Raw genomic sequence first — 16,588 nt, 5'->3', positions numbered from 1 at the left:
TCAATTTGAAAAGGGAGTTGTATTTCAAATGAAGTTTGAATCTGAACCTGTGTAGTTTGAATGGGGGGGCTCAATGTTCCTATCTAGAAAAGAGGGGCCCTGCACAGAAAGTTTGGGAACCGCTGGGTTACTGTATGGGGGGGTGGCGTTTTGCGTGTGAACTGTGGGCTTGTTTTGGTTTGTCGTTCATTTTGCCTGGTTTTGTTTTACAGAGCCTTTATGTCTTGACTGTCTATTCCCCCCTTTATCTGGCCCCTAGCTCCTATTTGGGGTCATTGGGACAAAGCAATTCTGTTTTTAGTGTGTAATAAGTGTTATGTTAGGTGGTATCACATCTCTTGCCTGGGTGTATATCGAACCTGGTTGCCTTATTGTGTTAGAGGAGGATTAGTTATTTCCTTGGGTGAAATTCCCAAGGTGGCGTAGTCTGGCATGTTACCTCTTTTTGGGCGGTGAAAAGGATGAATGAATGTTATTTAACGAGTAGGAAAAAAAGATACTTTTCTTATCACCACAAATGGATAAATTCTCACCTTACAAATTGATTTTACAAAACAAATTAGATTACGACATATGGAAAGTTGTGCATTATTTGGGAATCACTCTATATGCCACATGAACAAATTGCTGTCACATTTGGAAAAAAGAGTTTGAGAATGGTAGTGGGAGTGAAATGCAGAAGCAAAACAAAGGGAAGACCAAACAAGTTTCTAATGCAACTTTCTAGTTTTCCATGTACTTATTCTGCAGGTACTGTGTTCGTGGATCAGCCTTACTTGGATATTTGGAGCAGATGAAGTTGAGCTCCTTAGTCTCAGGCAGGCTGACCCAGTAATGTGGGTCTTTAGATTGTACTGCTCCTGTGGTTCCACACAAGTTACTGTTGGATATGTTGTTTGGGGCCCAGTTCTGGTAGCAGACATTTTCTGCACTGACCCAGAACCAGAAGTTCATATAGCAGGAGAAGCGCAGCCCCAACCAGACATGATCAGTGGAGGCCTTCTCAGCCCTCCTACTGACCCAGTACTGGATCTCCTCATTGTGGACAGACACCAGGTCTGAATGGTGCGTTCTGCAGTAATTCAGGGCTTCATTCCAGGTCATGGTTCTGTTTACTAAGATCAGGTTATCTAGAGTAGAAGGGTAAGATGATTGTCAGAAAGCCGGCTACAGGAGAAAGTCATGTGACATTTGGGAGAATTTGGAGAAAGGAATTTATTACCAGAAGGGTAGAGGGAGTGAAATTCACAAAACAGTGAAAACAAAACAGCTTTCTGATGCAACTGTGCAGTGTTATGTGTACTTATATTTAGTGTTACATGTAATATATTTTAAAAACAGTATAAAATAAAGGTGAGAATCACCCACTGTAGTAAAGTTACATTACTCACCATCATTGCATATGAATGGATGCTTTTCATCACATGGTGTCATATCCCATGTCCCAGGCCAGGTGACCTGTGCTAAAGCACATGTGTTACCCACATTATCATTTTGGCCAATTTTCCAGTTACGGAATAAGGTGTTTGACAGGTCTGACCATTTCCATGTGTCCCGGAAAAGGCCAATCCATGCCCAAGTGCCACTTGTAATCATTGTATGTATCAAGTCATTATCTTCTTTATTCCTCACAGTGGCCAGGTCTGTGTAACTGTGTCTGCAGTAGCTCTGAGCATCAGACCAAATCATATTTATTTTAATCAAGGTGAAGTTCCAGGTAGCATTTATTCCATCTTTGATGGTGGGAGCTGTGGATTTGTTGTAAACAGCATAAGAAACGACAATAACCCAGAAGTCCTTTACATTTAACCTATTTAGCAGATGGTTTTCTCCAAAGTTACATACATTTTTTGAAAGAGCAGGATCAGACAGTCCCTGGATTAATTGGGGATTATGGGCCTGGTTCAGGGGCCCAGTGGTGAAATCATTCTGCCATCATTCTGGGAGCTGAAAGTGACCTTCTGATCACAGTACAGTGTCCAAACCCACTGAGTCACACACTGTCCTTTGCTGAACAAATCTCAGTCTGAGATTCAATTGAAATATCAAAACACCATCATTAATGTTTTTAATTTAAAACCTAACAATTCATGTGAGAATATCGATTCTTATGCTGACACCATGCTTACTCTATTAAATACACATCAACTTTGATTTTCCCTGATTCTGAAATGGGGGGGCTGGCTTTGGCATTTATAAATTATAGTCAGTCAGGTGGCACTCCTGGTTGATGTTGTGTTTTTTTTTTTTTTTTTTTATTCCTCTAAAATCTATAAGCGATTCTGCATTTACTTGTTTTGCTGCCTTGTGGGGATATCTGCAGAGCAAAGCCATCGAAAATCAACCTTCGCCATAATGCAATGCTTTGAGTGGCTGCCTGCTACAGCACACATGTTTGTTTTCTTCATTTTTTTTACTATTGTAAGTTTGTTTTTTTTTGCATCTTTTTAAATAAATCTGTGACTATCATGCCGTGGAACAGCAATGTTTTCCTGCTTCTATAGACATCAGCAGCCTTATTTCAATCACAGACGGCACCTTTCACATATACGCATCATGGCCTGCTGGACCTGCACCCCCCCATTCCCACCGAAGCCAGCGATGCTGCTGGCAGAACTGGTGTGACACTAACGGGGAAGAAAGCCGGAGCTCAGCTGTGGAAAAGAGGCAGAAGGTAAAAACCTTTCCTGACATCTATCATGGGCAATGTAAGGTCACTGAAATACAAGATGGACTGACTCTCAGCGCTGACCAGTTGCTATGAGTGCTACAAATACTGCAGCCTCATGTGCTTCATGAAAACCTGGCTGAGAACCAGCACTCTGTACTCCATAGTCCTAATAGGCGACTATAACATCATTTGTGCTGATAAGAGCAAAAGCGGTTAGAAGGGAGGTGGAATCGCTATTTTCGTAAATGAGAAATGGTGGCAACCCTGAACACGTTACAATAAAATCACAGGTTTGTGACCCAAACATGGAGCTTCTTGCTGTGGGACTGTGGCCATATTACATGCCAGGGGAGTTTCTACATGCTGTTCTTTTGGTCTTATACGTGCCCCCGTTAGCAGACTCTGCAGTAGCCACAGATTAAATATATTCTGTGGATAGCAAATTAACCACTGACCACCTCACTGCAACATGGTATAACTTACACCAAAGGACACACCAGCAGTTCAACGAGTCCCCACTAGGACCATAAGGAAATGGATGAAGAAGGCTTAGGAAGCTCTGCAGGACGGCTTAAAGGAGTCAGACTGGGACATGCTGTATAAGTCATATGGGGAGGGTATTAAGGGATACAGCCACTGTATCAAGGACTATGTCCGCTTCTGTGTGGACAACACAGTCCCCACACAATCAGTGCACTGTTTTCCCAAAAACAAACCATGGATCACAAAGGACCTTATTAATGAGAAGAGGGCCTTCAGGGCTGGAGACAAGGAAGAACTTAAACAGGTGCAGGTGTAACTGAAGATTCATCTCTGCCAGGAGAAAAACTGCCACAGGGAGAAGCTGTAGCATAAGCTACAACTGAACAGCACAAAGTAAGTGTGGAATGAGATGAGGACCATCACTGGCTACAAGCAAGCTGGTAACATTGCAGTGGAAGGAGACAGGGACAGTGCTAACGAGCAGAATCTGTTTATCAACAGATTTGATTCTCTTTGAGGGGGTATTTTTCGTACGTGGATTGCTCTGTTAGCCGGATGTAATTGTTGAGGATTTGGCATGATCCTGGATCTGTCAGTTTTTCGAAACTCTTGCTGGATGTGTCATAGCAGCACATCCAAATCCTCAAACCTGCTCGGAGCAGTGGCCTGTACTAAGAAGCGGGGTTACTGGCTTATCGGGGTAACTTGTAGGATTTAAGGTAGTCTGGGCGAAATGTAAGTGAACGAATATGAAGTCCATTTAAACTGTGGTACCTTAAAGCCATCAAGTTACCCCGATAAGCCAGTAATGCTGCTTCATAGTACAGGCTACAGATATTGTTCAGATATTGTACAGATACATGTTCTATGTAAACAAGGATTAGCTCACACACTTAATCAGTATCCGTGCATGGAAATCTATTCAGTCATGGCTTCGCCATTCATGGATGAGCAACCAATTGATATCGGTGCGCAAATTATAAGAAGAGAATTTCATATAGAGAGGGTTTTGCGCGATCGGCAAGATATCCTTTATTGCTCCCAGAGGAAATTCTTTTCGAAAGATACCGCGTTAGCCAAGGGGGAATATTGTGGTAATAAATTTTTGAGGTACCTTATATTCAAAGTCAAACTAGGCGAAGTATATATATATATATATATATATATATATATATATATATATATATATATATATATATATATATATATATATATATATATATATACAGTCGAACCTCGTTACAACGTACCCCGTTTATAACGTTTACACCAATACAACGTTCAAATTTCGATGTCCCGAATTCGCGTAATGCATTATTCCATTTGCCGGTATCGCTTAGAACGTACACCTTTACAGCGTAAACTTCGATATAACGTATGATTTTCAGAGGAAAATAGGCAAATTGACCTTCGTTACAACGTACAGCCTGATCTTCCGAGCGCGCGCACAATTCAGAATCGGCTGTTGCCGGCCATCTACATCGCTTAGCAACGCCTAACTGTATGAACTTATCCTCACGAAGCATTCCACGCCGGCCGGACTCCTTGCATGCAGCCCCTGTTTTTTCATGGTTTTGCATGGTGTCATGCTGCCGCATATCAAGCAAGATGCTTGCTAAAAGGAAACGGATTTCGCTGACCGACAAGGTGGAAATAATTAAGAATTATACATGGCAGCCTTATACTGCCGACGCGAACTAAGTTCTGAAACTGTGTGGTTATTGGGGTAATTGTGTGACATATAGTGAAAGAAATTAACAAAAGACAGATGTCTAACACATGTATCGAAATTTATTTCAGCCAATTGAATCATATACAGGTGCATAATTTCGGTTTGACATTAAGTTACAGTAAGGCGATTTGAACGATAAGCCGGCAGTGGATTTTGCGTTATGTCGGCTGTCTATGAGTACCTGATATTAACCTAGTTTGAAGAATATAGTTCCTATTACAGTATATTCTTCAAACTACACAAGCTGTATGTCATAGTGTCTACTTGAGGGGTGTTTTCTAAAAGTTTTTTTATATACATTTTGTGTTCTATCATTCATTTTGAGGGACTTGGTTACAACGTACTATGGTTATAACGTACAAATTCTTAATTCCAGCGAGGTACGTTGTAACGAAGTTCGACTGTATATATATGTGTGTGTGTGTGTGTAGCCTCTATTAAATATATGACATTTTATTTCAATAATTCTTTAAATAGTTATATACCAATATTTACCAGTTTGAAGTATTCATTCTCTACTTTAATCTGTTCCCATGTTGTCATTGTGCTTATGTTTGGTCTGGAATTATGACATACTGTATCAAATCTGACACATAGGAAATTAAACGCTGCATTCAGTAAGTACAATGAATGCTACTTCTGCATTTAATTTGTCAGCCAATTTTTGCCAGCCGTCTTTTCTAGTTTGGGCTGCTTTTGCCGTGTTACACAGCAAATTTGCCAGTGTTAAATTAACACTGCATGGTGTTTATATAATTCTCACCAAATCAGTGTTACATTTAACACTGCAATGAGTGTTGTTGTATAGTGTTAAATTTTATTAGCTCTTATAGTGTTCAGTTGACACCATAGAGCAGGGGTGTCCAAACTTTTTGCAAGGAGGGCCAAATTTGATAAAGTGAAGATGTCCGGGGGCCACTAGTTCCTTCTGACATTTTTTTAACCACAAAAGTTACATGAAAATACACACTGTTATAAAACAATTTTCATTGTCACGATTACCTTTATTTTTTAAATGGCAATGTAACCAAACATAACATCAACAGTTATAACCAAATCTTATTAGAGTTTAATAAAATAAGTGACATAAGTCTAAGTTTATTATTGTGCTTTAGGCTTTTCATTGTTAATACTGACAGATGTTACCGTTCAAAAAACACTCAATTTCAGATTGAACAAGGAACAGATAACTTGCTGATACTAATGAGAAGGGTGATACTGAGATCTAGATTTCAGTAAAGAGACCAGGTCTGGCTTGAGGGCAGTGGTTGAGATGCGTAAAATGTCACGTAAGTGGGAGTCAGTCATCCTTGACCTCAATGAGTGAAGAAGGGATGCAGAGTAGAGACCTGCGCGGGACGGATTTTTCAGTCCCGCTCCCGCAAGATTCTGTCCCGCTCCCGCAAAAAATATATATTATTTTCTCCCGCTCCCGCCCGCAGTATTCAAGTCTTGTCCCGCTCCCGCCCGCAAAATCCCGCAGGTAAACATATAAGTAGTTTTATTTTTACCGCTTCTTCCCGCTACTCTGTAATTTGTTTCACTTGCTTCCCTTTTGAGTATATATAAAAAAGAAACAGAAAACAAACAAATATGTTTCGTTTTATTTGAGTTTAATTAAATGGAATGATGAACATGGACACGAACGAGGATATAGATATAGCCTATAGTTCCGCGCATGAACCACGCGAGAATTAGCTTCCGACCTTGTGCCTGTAAATTATTATTTTAATTTAGTCGTTCTTGTTGCTTTTGTGCAGTAGATAAATAATAGAGTATTTGTTTTTAATAAATTAATTTTAAGATAATTCCATTTTGCGGGAGTCCCGTGATTAATTATATTCTCCCGCAACCCGCACATACATGAGGACCTTACCGCCCGCTAGTGTTGTAGTCAAGACCGCCTAAACCGAGACCAAGACATTGCCGAGACCGGAGGGTATCAAGACCAAGACACTGCCGAGACTTGAGGGTACCAAGACCAAGACCAAGTCCAAGACCAAGACCAAGACACACTAAGGCGAGACTAAGACCAAGACTGGTCGAGACCAAGACCAAGACCGAAAACAGACTAGGGCTAGAATCGACATCACATTACCCAGATCAACTGTAGAGAAAAAAGGCATTGCTGTAAAGTGTCATTACTCGTTAAATCAAATTCATGTTATCTTTTCAATTATATTGTCCGTATGTCCATATGTCTCTCATTTAAAATCTCCCAGATTTGTCATAGTTACGAGACCTGATAGAAAATAATATTCTCAGCAATCCTCTCCTATAACCACTTTATCAGACCTCGTCAAGGGAAAGAGATGGGATGTACCAGAAAGATGTTCATATTAAGTCTCTTATACCAGGGACAGAGGCCTTGGGTAAGCTATGAATACAGCTATGTAATGATCCTTTGCTTTGAATTGAAGAGAATGAGCCTCCAGATTGACTTGCACCTCCAAGACCGTGCTTTCTAATCAATGTAAAATACCTAATTTATTTGAATTATAACTATGCTATAGACTTCGCGGACATTTTCGGACATTTTTTTGCCGATGTATGATACGATGTGTATGATGTGTGTGGACTGTGAAGCACTGGCAGTGTCCGTGGAGAAAATGTATAAAATGTAACGTTTTTGAAATGGATGCATCTGACTGGTTGCATTTGAATTGAGGCGCGTAATAAATAATGATACTGTTCTGTGAGGATGTGCAGTTTTCTCTTTTTTTCCCCATCCCATCGAGACCGCTATGTCCGAGACCAAGACAAGACCGAGACCAAATAGAGTCGAGACCAAGACAAGACCGAGACCAAATAGAGTCGAGACCAAGACAAGACCGAGACCACAAAAAATTGGTCTCGAGACCGGTCTCGAGACCAAGACCGGTCTCGAGAACTACAACACTACCGCCCGCACCCGCATTCACCCATCAAATCTTGTCCCGCGCCACACTCGGTGCGTTGGATCCCGCGGGAGTGCAGGTCTCTAATGCAGAGCCAGATAGCATCGGAACCGTGTGGTGAAAGGAGGAATTACATTTTTAAAGTATTTATTTATTCTGACAGAGCTAGCGGGCCATAAATAACACATTATGAGACCGAAGCTGCGGGCCGTATGAAATCTGGCCGAGGGCCGTGATTGGCCCGCGGGCCGGACTTTGGACACCCCTGCCATAGAGTGTTAGATCACTGAAACTCCACCTCTTCCCAAATTCCAAGCCCATATATGTGGCACCCAGGTAGATAATGGGTGGCTTATGTCTGGGGCAGTCAGCTACTGTGTTTGATTAACCCACCATCATAAGAAAGACTCTGACCAACAAGGCCTTGTCACTTGTTATGTAAACTTTGCATGAGGTTGGCTTTGATTTTTGTGAAGAGCAGCCCGCTCTGTTCTTGTAAGCTGAAGGCATTTTTCTTCTTTCTGACTCTTATCTTACTTGTGCATTAAAGTTGGAATTGAGTTAGGCAAATAATGTTTAGAAATTTCATTAATAGTTTCCTTGTACCAATATAAGAGTAAACCAGTTGAGCCCTCTTGCAATCACCTGTGGAATAAAACTGAATAAAATGTATGGTACCAGTCTTGGGGAAAACCAGTGAGAATCCACTGTGAAACAGCACTGTGCAAATTGTCATGTGTTCCTAATGACAAGGCCAAGACTGGTATTCAAACTAGCCTCTCAGCAGGAGTGTTAGTGTAAAAGCAGTGCTTATTGACACAGATAATAAAGCTTGTTAGAATGCATAACATAATTATTTAGCAGGGCTCAGAGAAGGTGAGAGCTCCCCTAGTGGCTATAGGAGTGCATTTGCCCTAAAGTAGATATAATGGGTGGTGGCCTTATTCCTTTTAGACCACAACTTGGGATAGAAGAACAAATCAAATTATTTTGCTCATTTAATATTCAGATTTTTATTGGGCTTAAATTTTAGAACACACCGTATTCTAGGATGGTATGTCATGGATATTAGTCTCTATCACATGTTAGCATTTTAAATCCAGGCCTTTTTCTATGCTTGAGTTGATGTGGTCAGAGCAGTATAGTGATCATGGTATGTGTGAGTTTTGACCAGTTCTGTTTCAAATACATGCAATGTAACATTGTTCCTGGAAGAGAGTTAAGCTCAGATTTGTCATCCTTTAACATTTGCCTTGTCATGACATTTCTCTCCAGCTTCAGGGAGCCTCCACAGAAAGCACCAATCACTCACTAGACTACAAAAACAGGCCCCAGCAAATTCTATTCCAGTAATCATTTAGATACATAGAGGTTTACTAAGGTTTCTTATACTTATTATGGTGGATTAAAAAAAAAAAAAAAAAAATCTCTTAAAAGGTTATACAATATCATGGTATGCAAATAAACATCCAACATCATTGGTTTACAGGGAAGTGGGCGATACCAGGAGCTGCATAGCAAAAGGTGTCACAACTCTCGTAACACATTTCCATATATAAAACCCATCAGCCAAGGATAGAACAGGTAACCAAAATTGGCTTACATCAACAAATACACCACACCCACCATTAAAATATACACAAAGCTTTTGATTAACTTAAAAATCATATGCCAGAAAAAGCCATGAAAAGCAAGGCTTTGTTTAACATCAAAGCACACAGTTCTGCGATCTTCAGAAAAAAATCACCACTGAGCCAAGAAAAATTTAATATATAGCAAGAAAGGCTGAGAGGTCCTTCTTGGTCAGAGTCTTTCTTATGATGGTTGGTAAATCAGGGTGGCTCTTATGATTCTCATATGAGTTCTTGTGTGCACATTATAATGAGGCAGATAGGGGCCACCCATTATTTACCTGGGTGCCACCTATATGGGCTTGGAATCTGGGAAGAGGTGGAGTTACAATAATCTAACACTCTGTAGTGTCAACTGTGCTTTTCTACACAGTGGTTTGCTGGGTAAGTACTATCAGTTCAGATAATACCAAACATCTGAACAGACTCATCAGGAATCCAGGTTCATCAGAGGACTGACTCTGGAGCCATTGGAGACAGTAGCAAAGAAGAGAATGTTAGCAAAACTGGAATATTATGAACAATTCTGCCCATCGGCTTCAGGGGGCGCTATTCTGGAGCACATTTAGCACTGGCTCATTCCACCATGGTGTGTCAAGAAGTGCTACTAAGGATCCTTTCTACCTGCTCCCACCAGGCACTACAGCGCCTCCTCCCTATGTGTCACTCCCCACCCCAGCAATGACATGTCAGGAAGCAGCCATCTTGGCAATAGAAAAAGGTTGGTGCTGTCTTGATTTAATTTCACAGTTTAATTGCACACTGCCGTACTATTATTATTACCTTTTCTTGACATTTATTTAATTCTCAGTTTTCTATTTGTGTCGTGTACTTTTCAATTTGTTTGCACTACATTTACTTGTTTGCCTGGTGAAATGTCTTTGCATCTTGTCTGTTTCACACTGCATGCGTTCAACTTATTTGCTCCTGTATGCTGTTCAATTCAGTTTTATTTATATAGTACATTTTCACAGCATTACATTGTCTCATAGCGCTTTACAGCATCCCCCCCAAAGCCCCCAGTGAGTAAGCCAGAGGCGACAGTGGCAAGAAAAAACTCCCTAGAAGGAAGAAACCTTAGGAGGAACCAGACTCAGAGGGGGAGCCCGTCCTCCAGGGGCTGGCAGAGGAAATCAAATGGGCAAGATGGAAAAGTCCCAGTTCACACTTTCCCAATTTTAGCACAAGAATGCATAAGAATTTCCCTCTGGCATAAATATAATTCATCTTTCATCTAATTTTTTACCTGTCAAAGCTACTATGGAGTGAGTCATGGTTGGATAGTATACTTTAAAAGGCATGTTCCATTTGTCAAAAAGAGCTGGTTAATGTTACTCACCAGTATAGCAGATGAAATACCCCACCTTTGTCTGATATGAACAATTAACATTATTCCAATAACCAGAGTCTTTCATCCCAACACAGTTATAGGCATTATTTTGGTTGTACGTTGCACCTATATCCCAGTTGGTGTACCCAGTGTCTCCTTCTCCTGAGGACCACTGCCATCTCCATGATGTTCCTTTCATCAGTCCTATCCAAGCCTTTCCAGTATAATCAGTGTCTACAGACTCAGTTAGTCTTTTCATTTCCTTCATATTGTCAATGGTAGCCAAGTCAGTGTAGTTCTCTCTGCAGTAAGCCTGGGCATCAGTCCAGTTCAGGTTTATGTTTACAAAATGGTACTGATGTGAAAGGCATGAACAGTGACTGTGAAACTCTGTAAAAAAAGTCACACAGGCAGAGAGAAACAAATACACATGATCACAAATAGAAAAATATAAACCTGATCTGACAAGATGAGTAAAAGCTTTTGCAAGTCCATCTTTGAACTGACAGGCTGATGGATATACATTATTATCAAAGACATACATACTGTAAATAATCAGATTTGTCTGAATCTAAATGTAAATTTAGTTATTGTGTCTCTGGCATATAAAACAAGTGTAACACAATGGTCCTGTAAACATCAAAGAAAGACCCATATAATATGACTGACTTTTGGCAGATTTGATCTACTGATTTTTGAGGCCCTTTTTATAATTTAAGCGCAATACAAAAGAAACTGACCTTTAATCAGTAGAAGTTTCAGCAGAAGAAACACATTACAACCCATCATACTGATCCAACGGGCTGCAGAAAACATTGATTATGATGATGATCATTTAACATACATTTGAGCACATATACACACATACCTTTGTGGGGTCTCTCCATTGTTTTCTATGGAGAAAACTCTAATCACAACATGACGACCTCAACCCCTACCCAGCCCTAACCTTAACCATAAGTAACCAAACAAAATTCGACACTTTTGGCATCTTTACTTTTTTGATTGGCCACAACTTCAAGAAATAGAATTTTAAACCTAATTCACACATAGACCCCCCCACACACACACACTATGCATAGCTATATTTGTATGGATTTCCTTTTGTTTCCCATTGTACAATAATAAAAACCAAAAGGTCTCAAAATATTTTTGCAGTTTAAAAGAAATGCAGATGTGAAAATCAAAAGTTTAACCTTTAAACCTGAAACCCTAACTTGTTCTTTTTCAAACACAGAGATGGGTTCATAAGAGTCTCAGTCAGACACTCAAACACATAGACATACAGTCTCACATGCTGTGTGTACATCCTCAACTGACAGACCCACAGTCAGAAAGGATATTTGTCTGGTATTGCTTCCACCCATTTTTAAGTAATATAAACATACAGATTTCAGTGGCAGCCCCCACTCCTTTGGTTATCTACTCCTGGGCTTTATTAATCATAACTGAATGACATTTCTGGCCACCCCATATGAACCTCTCTGACCATATTAATTCTCCTTTCACATCCACTCTGCAACAGCCACGACAGCAAAGTGATCCAGTTAGTGCCCCATTGTGCACATATTTAAGCTGAACGGGATCTTGAGATAACGGCATTAAAAAACAATTGCAAGCACGGCCGTTGAATATACAGCTCTGGAAAAAGTTGAGACCACAGCACAATTTTTTGTTTCACATATTTCTCAATTTATGGGTGTGCGTCTGTGAATAACTCCAGTCTAGTTCTTCTTGGTTTCTTGTTGATGAAGGGCTTCTTCATTGTTTTTATGGGACTTCAGTCCTGTTTCTAGGAGCCTGTTATGAACTGCCCTAGCAGTGCACTTGACACCTGCACTTAATGTTAGTCATCGCTTTTGAAGGTCACGATGTAAAATGATGGATGATTCATGAAAAACTGTCGGATAAGTTCACGGTCATCTCTGGCATTAGAATGTTGCTTCTGCCCTTTACCTGGCTGGTTGTTGGTCATTGGCCAGTGCCTCCTACTTCACCGTGTTCTTGTGTAACTGCTGTATTAGAAATTTTGAGCCTGGACGTAACCTGCCGTGTAGCTATACAAACAAAACCAGGATTAAACCAGAATTCAAAAATGCAGATTTTATGTGAAGTGGTCTCTTATTTTTTACAGAGCTGTACATAGTATATTTAGTGTAGACTGTTCTGTCTCATTAAAAATCATTGTTTAACAAAGGAAGTGACACAGAGACACTGAGAATCAATACATGTTATCTAGCATTTGCTAGCAAAATGGCCAAAAAAACGGCAAACATCGAGAATTCAGAGATGAATGGATGGACCATCAAACAACTTGGATATTGAAAAGCTTTCCAAAGACATACGGATGCAGAAATCACACTAAACAGGTACAAAAACAATGCGCTGTAAATATTCAGTTGGAAATGCAGCCTGGATTCAAGCAATTGATCAGTTTCCTGCTTTTCTTTTCTTTCCAAATCAATTCACTTTGCAAAAGTCTACTAGAAATAGTGTCTGCATTTGTTGAGAGTAAATTTATGGGAAAAGCTGATTTTGTTTGTTTTGCTAGAGAGTGTGTGGATATGTTATGCATTCCATTTATTATATTAAAATGTATGTATTTTTTGATTGTGTATTACACTTATTGTCTGACAATATGATTGTTACACCTGCTCTATGTATCTCAACCAGCAGCAGAAAAGTAATTTCTCCCTTGGAGACCAACAAAGTAAGCTTATCAACCTACCCACTGTCCATGTTATTTCATTAGAGCCCATTCATTCATTTTCTACACTGTACTGGGATTCAGGGTTCCAGAGCCTATCCCAGAAATAATAGGAGCATGGCAGGGAATAACCCAAGATGGGGAGCCAATCCATGGAAGTGGACACACACACACACCATTCACACATACATTCACACCTACGGACAGTATTGAGAACCTGCAAGCTCCACACACATACAGCTTGGATGGGCAGCCCCTGCACCAATTTAAATTACTTTAGAAATACAATGCAGCCAGAAAAAATTTGCACACTGTGGGGGAAAAAAATGGTCAAAAATGGAAATAAAATTTAAGATATTAATTGTGTTAAATTAATGATTTATGTATTGCATATTTAATCAGTTTTAGCTATGTTGGGAAACTCAACTAACCCTACAAATGCTTGTGTGGAGAATGACCACCAAGGTGGGAAACTAAGGGTGTCCAATTACCTGCCTATTGGAACATCTGCTGTTCTGTTAAATGATCTCTACTATGACTGGGAATTCCCCCCATTGTCATATATTTGTTCAACTGTATGATTTGCCAGGTGAACAAATAACACAGGTCTACAAAAAAAAAAAAATTCAGGTGCCAAGGTTTTTTGAATGGATTTAGGGTATTTTGAGGCTGCTGAATTCAAAAATCCCATTACTTTTGCTGAACTGGTTCTAGTTTTTGAGATAATGGACATCCATGAAAATAATGCATTCCCCCACTGCGACTTGTGTGTGATAACAAATGCAATAGCTTTTGTTCTGTCTTTTGACTCTTTAACAGTGTCTTAGGTAATGAAATATCCCATATAATTATTTTGTATTTCAATGTGTAGGCCTACAATGCTATAAAAGCGCCTTTTTGAAGCCATAATTGAACTGTGAATTTGCAAAGGAAAGAAGTCGGCTACAGTATAAGTTTGTCAACCCAGTCGTGGTTTATACCCAAAAAGTTCTGTCTTAATAAGTGTATAAATACATGTAAAAATTATGACTTCATCAAGAAGAGCCTGCATTTACCAAATACATGAATGACACTGAGGCTTCGGCCTGGAAGAGTTCTGTCTCTGTTGTGAAGAACTACTTGGGTAATAACAGAGCAGACAATTTTGAAGAATTGGTGCAAGATATGCTTGCTAACTTCAGAAATTTGGGAGTTAATATAAGCATAAAGATCTCCATAGCCATTTAAACAGATTTCCAGATAACCCTGGAGACTTCAGCAAGGAACAAGGTGAAAGGTTTCACCAGGATATGAAGGTGATGGAGGAGAGATATCAAGGCAGATGGGACATACACGTGATGGCAGACTACTGTTGGAGTCTCCAACGTGATTATCCTGATGACACATATAAAAGGAAATCGCATAAACAGCGTTTTTTGAAGCATTGACATTAATAACAATTAATAACTAATTAATATTGTATTAATTAATCAAACCATACATAACTTTTTCCTGTCACTGTTAGATATTTTTAATTTCTTTTTTGTATGATGTTAGACTGTTTACTTGATAGTTGTAACTAAAATAAAAATATTCTTGCAATTCTGAATGCTTTTCAAACGTGTTTAGTTAATTAATTAACTATTAAATATCTCATAAACTAGAGCCAATCTGGCAAAACCTAAGTCGTATTCTTAATCAGCACCACAAACTTCATATAAAACCATTCAGACATCGTTGGCACCAAAATCACTATATACCATTGTAATTGTTTGAAGGTAATAAATTACATTATTTGAAAAAAATTCCATAATGTTTCAAATAAAAGTTTTTCTCGTTTTTTTACATATCACACATAATTGTAACATTTTAGACAGTTTTTTTGTTCTTCAATATCCTCAATTTCATTTCCATTTTTTGACCATTGTACAAATAATGTTTGGCTATAAGTATCATGAAAAACGATTAATGTAAAATGCACATAAATATAATATAGTGTTCTTTGGAGTGAATAACATCTAGAGTAACAATGGATTTTTTGCAAACTTGCCGTAAAAATTACATATATGCTGATAAAAGTGTTATAACGGTAACTTATTCTTTAAATATAATGCTATGTTTAAAGGTGTAAAATAAATGATAATCTAAGATCTTCATATTCCTAAGAATATTTCTGGTAAAAACACAATGTATATTTAAAAAAGCTTAAAAGATTATGGTTAAAAATGCCAATAAATGCCATTACCTGGTCTCTGTGAGTCTGAAGGGTTTCTGTTTTTCTGTCCCTGTTAAAATGATTCTTTGTACCTCTGATAGTGAGAGTATCTTAATAACAGAATGTTCTGGAATCCCTCTGGGCGTACACATGTATGTAAAACAGAATACACATGTTGCATATTTGTTCTGCTCACTTTGTTCTCCTTTCTGGTTCTTTCAGGAGGTGAAAAAATATTTGCATGCTTGACTAACTGAAAGTGAAGGAGTGTCTGAAAGGACTATAGGTTAAGGAAGAATTAAAAACACTTTTTGTTCAGTGTATTGTAACAGGAAAAGCTAATTTTACTCTGTTGTTCTTATTTTATACTGACAAGTCAAGAAATAAAAATTAAAACCACAAAAGGACACACATGAAATTTTGCAACTCCAGTTCGCTTTCTTTTGGACTGTGGAGAGACAAGGGAGATCACGGAGGAAACCCCAACAGACAGGGCTCATTAGGGCCACGCTAGGAAGGAAACAAGAAGGACAGATACACGGGGTGAGAGACAGACACACAATGACCAGCTGACCAATAAGGGCAAGGGGGGCACATATATACAGAGATGACAAGGGACAGGTGTGGGCTGGGAACAACAAGGCACAGGTGAGGGTCATAATCACAAAGGACTCGAGGAACACTAGGAAAGGGAACCTGGGTAAAATACATATTTTTTTGCAAACTCCAGCCTGGTTCTTCCCTGCTTCTCCTTGATGAAGGGCTTCTTCTTTGCTTTATGGGTCTTCAATCCTGCCTCTATGAGCCTGTTATGAACTGTCCTAGCAGTGCACTTCACACCACTTAATGTTTCTTATTCTCTTTGATGTTCACTTGAGGTCATTCTCCAATTTATGAGGCACTGCCAGGAAAGTTAATGGTCATCCTGGCATTAGAAATTTGC

General features: G+C 39.3%; 1 protein-coding gene across 1 annotated transcript in view; it reads right to left on the bottom strand.

Moving 5' to 3' along the window:
• Window positions 1-16,588, bottom strand: part of LOC111856478 (putative C-type lectin domain family 20 member A) — a 213,452-nt gene that overhangs the window by 153,993 nt on the left and 42,871 nt on the right. Inside the window, exons 3-4 of the mRNA XM_072718463.1 lie at window positions 10,871-11,134; window positions 777-1,130 (exon numbers count right to left, since the gene is read on the bottom strand). Of these exons, the coding sequence (XP_072574564.1) occupies window positions 777-1,130; window positions 10,871-11,134 (618 nt within the window). The remainder of the gene's footprint in view (window positions 1-776; window positions 1,131-10,870; window positions 11,135-16,588) is intronic.

This window comes from Paramormyrops kingsleyae, chromosome 12, assembly GCF_048594095.1.
Source record: "Paramormyrops kingsleyae isolate MSU_618 chromosome 12, PKINGS_0.4, whole genome shotgun sequence".
Taxonomy (NCBI): domain Eukaryota; kingdom Metazoa; phylum Chordata; class Actinopteri; order Osteoglossiformes; family Mormyridae; genus Paramormyrops; species Paramormyrops kingsleyae.
Note: the sequence above shows the minus strand (reverse complement) of the source record. Positions and strands in the feature narration are given on the sequence as shown.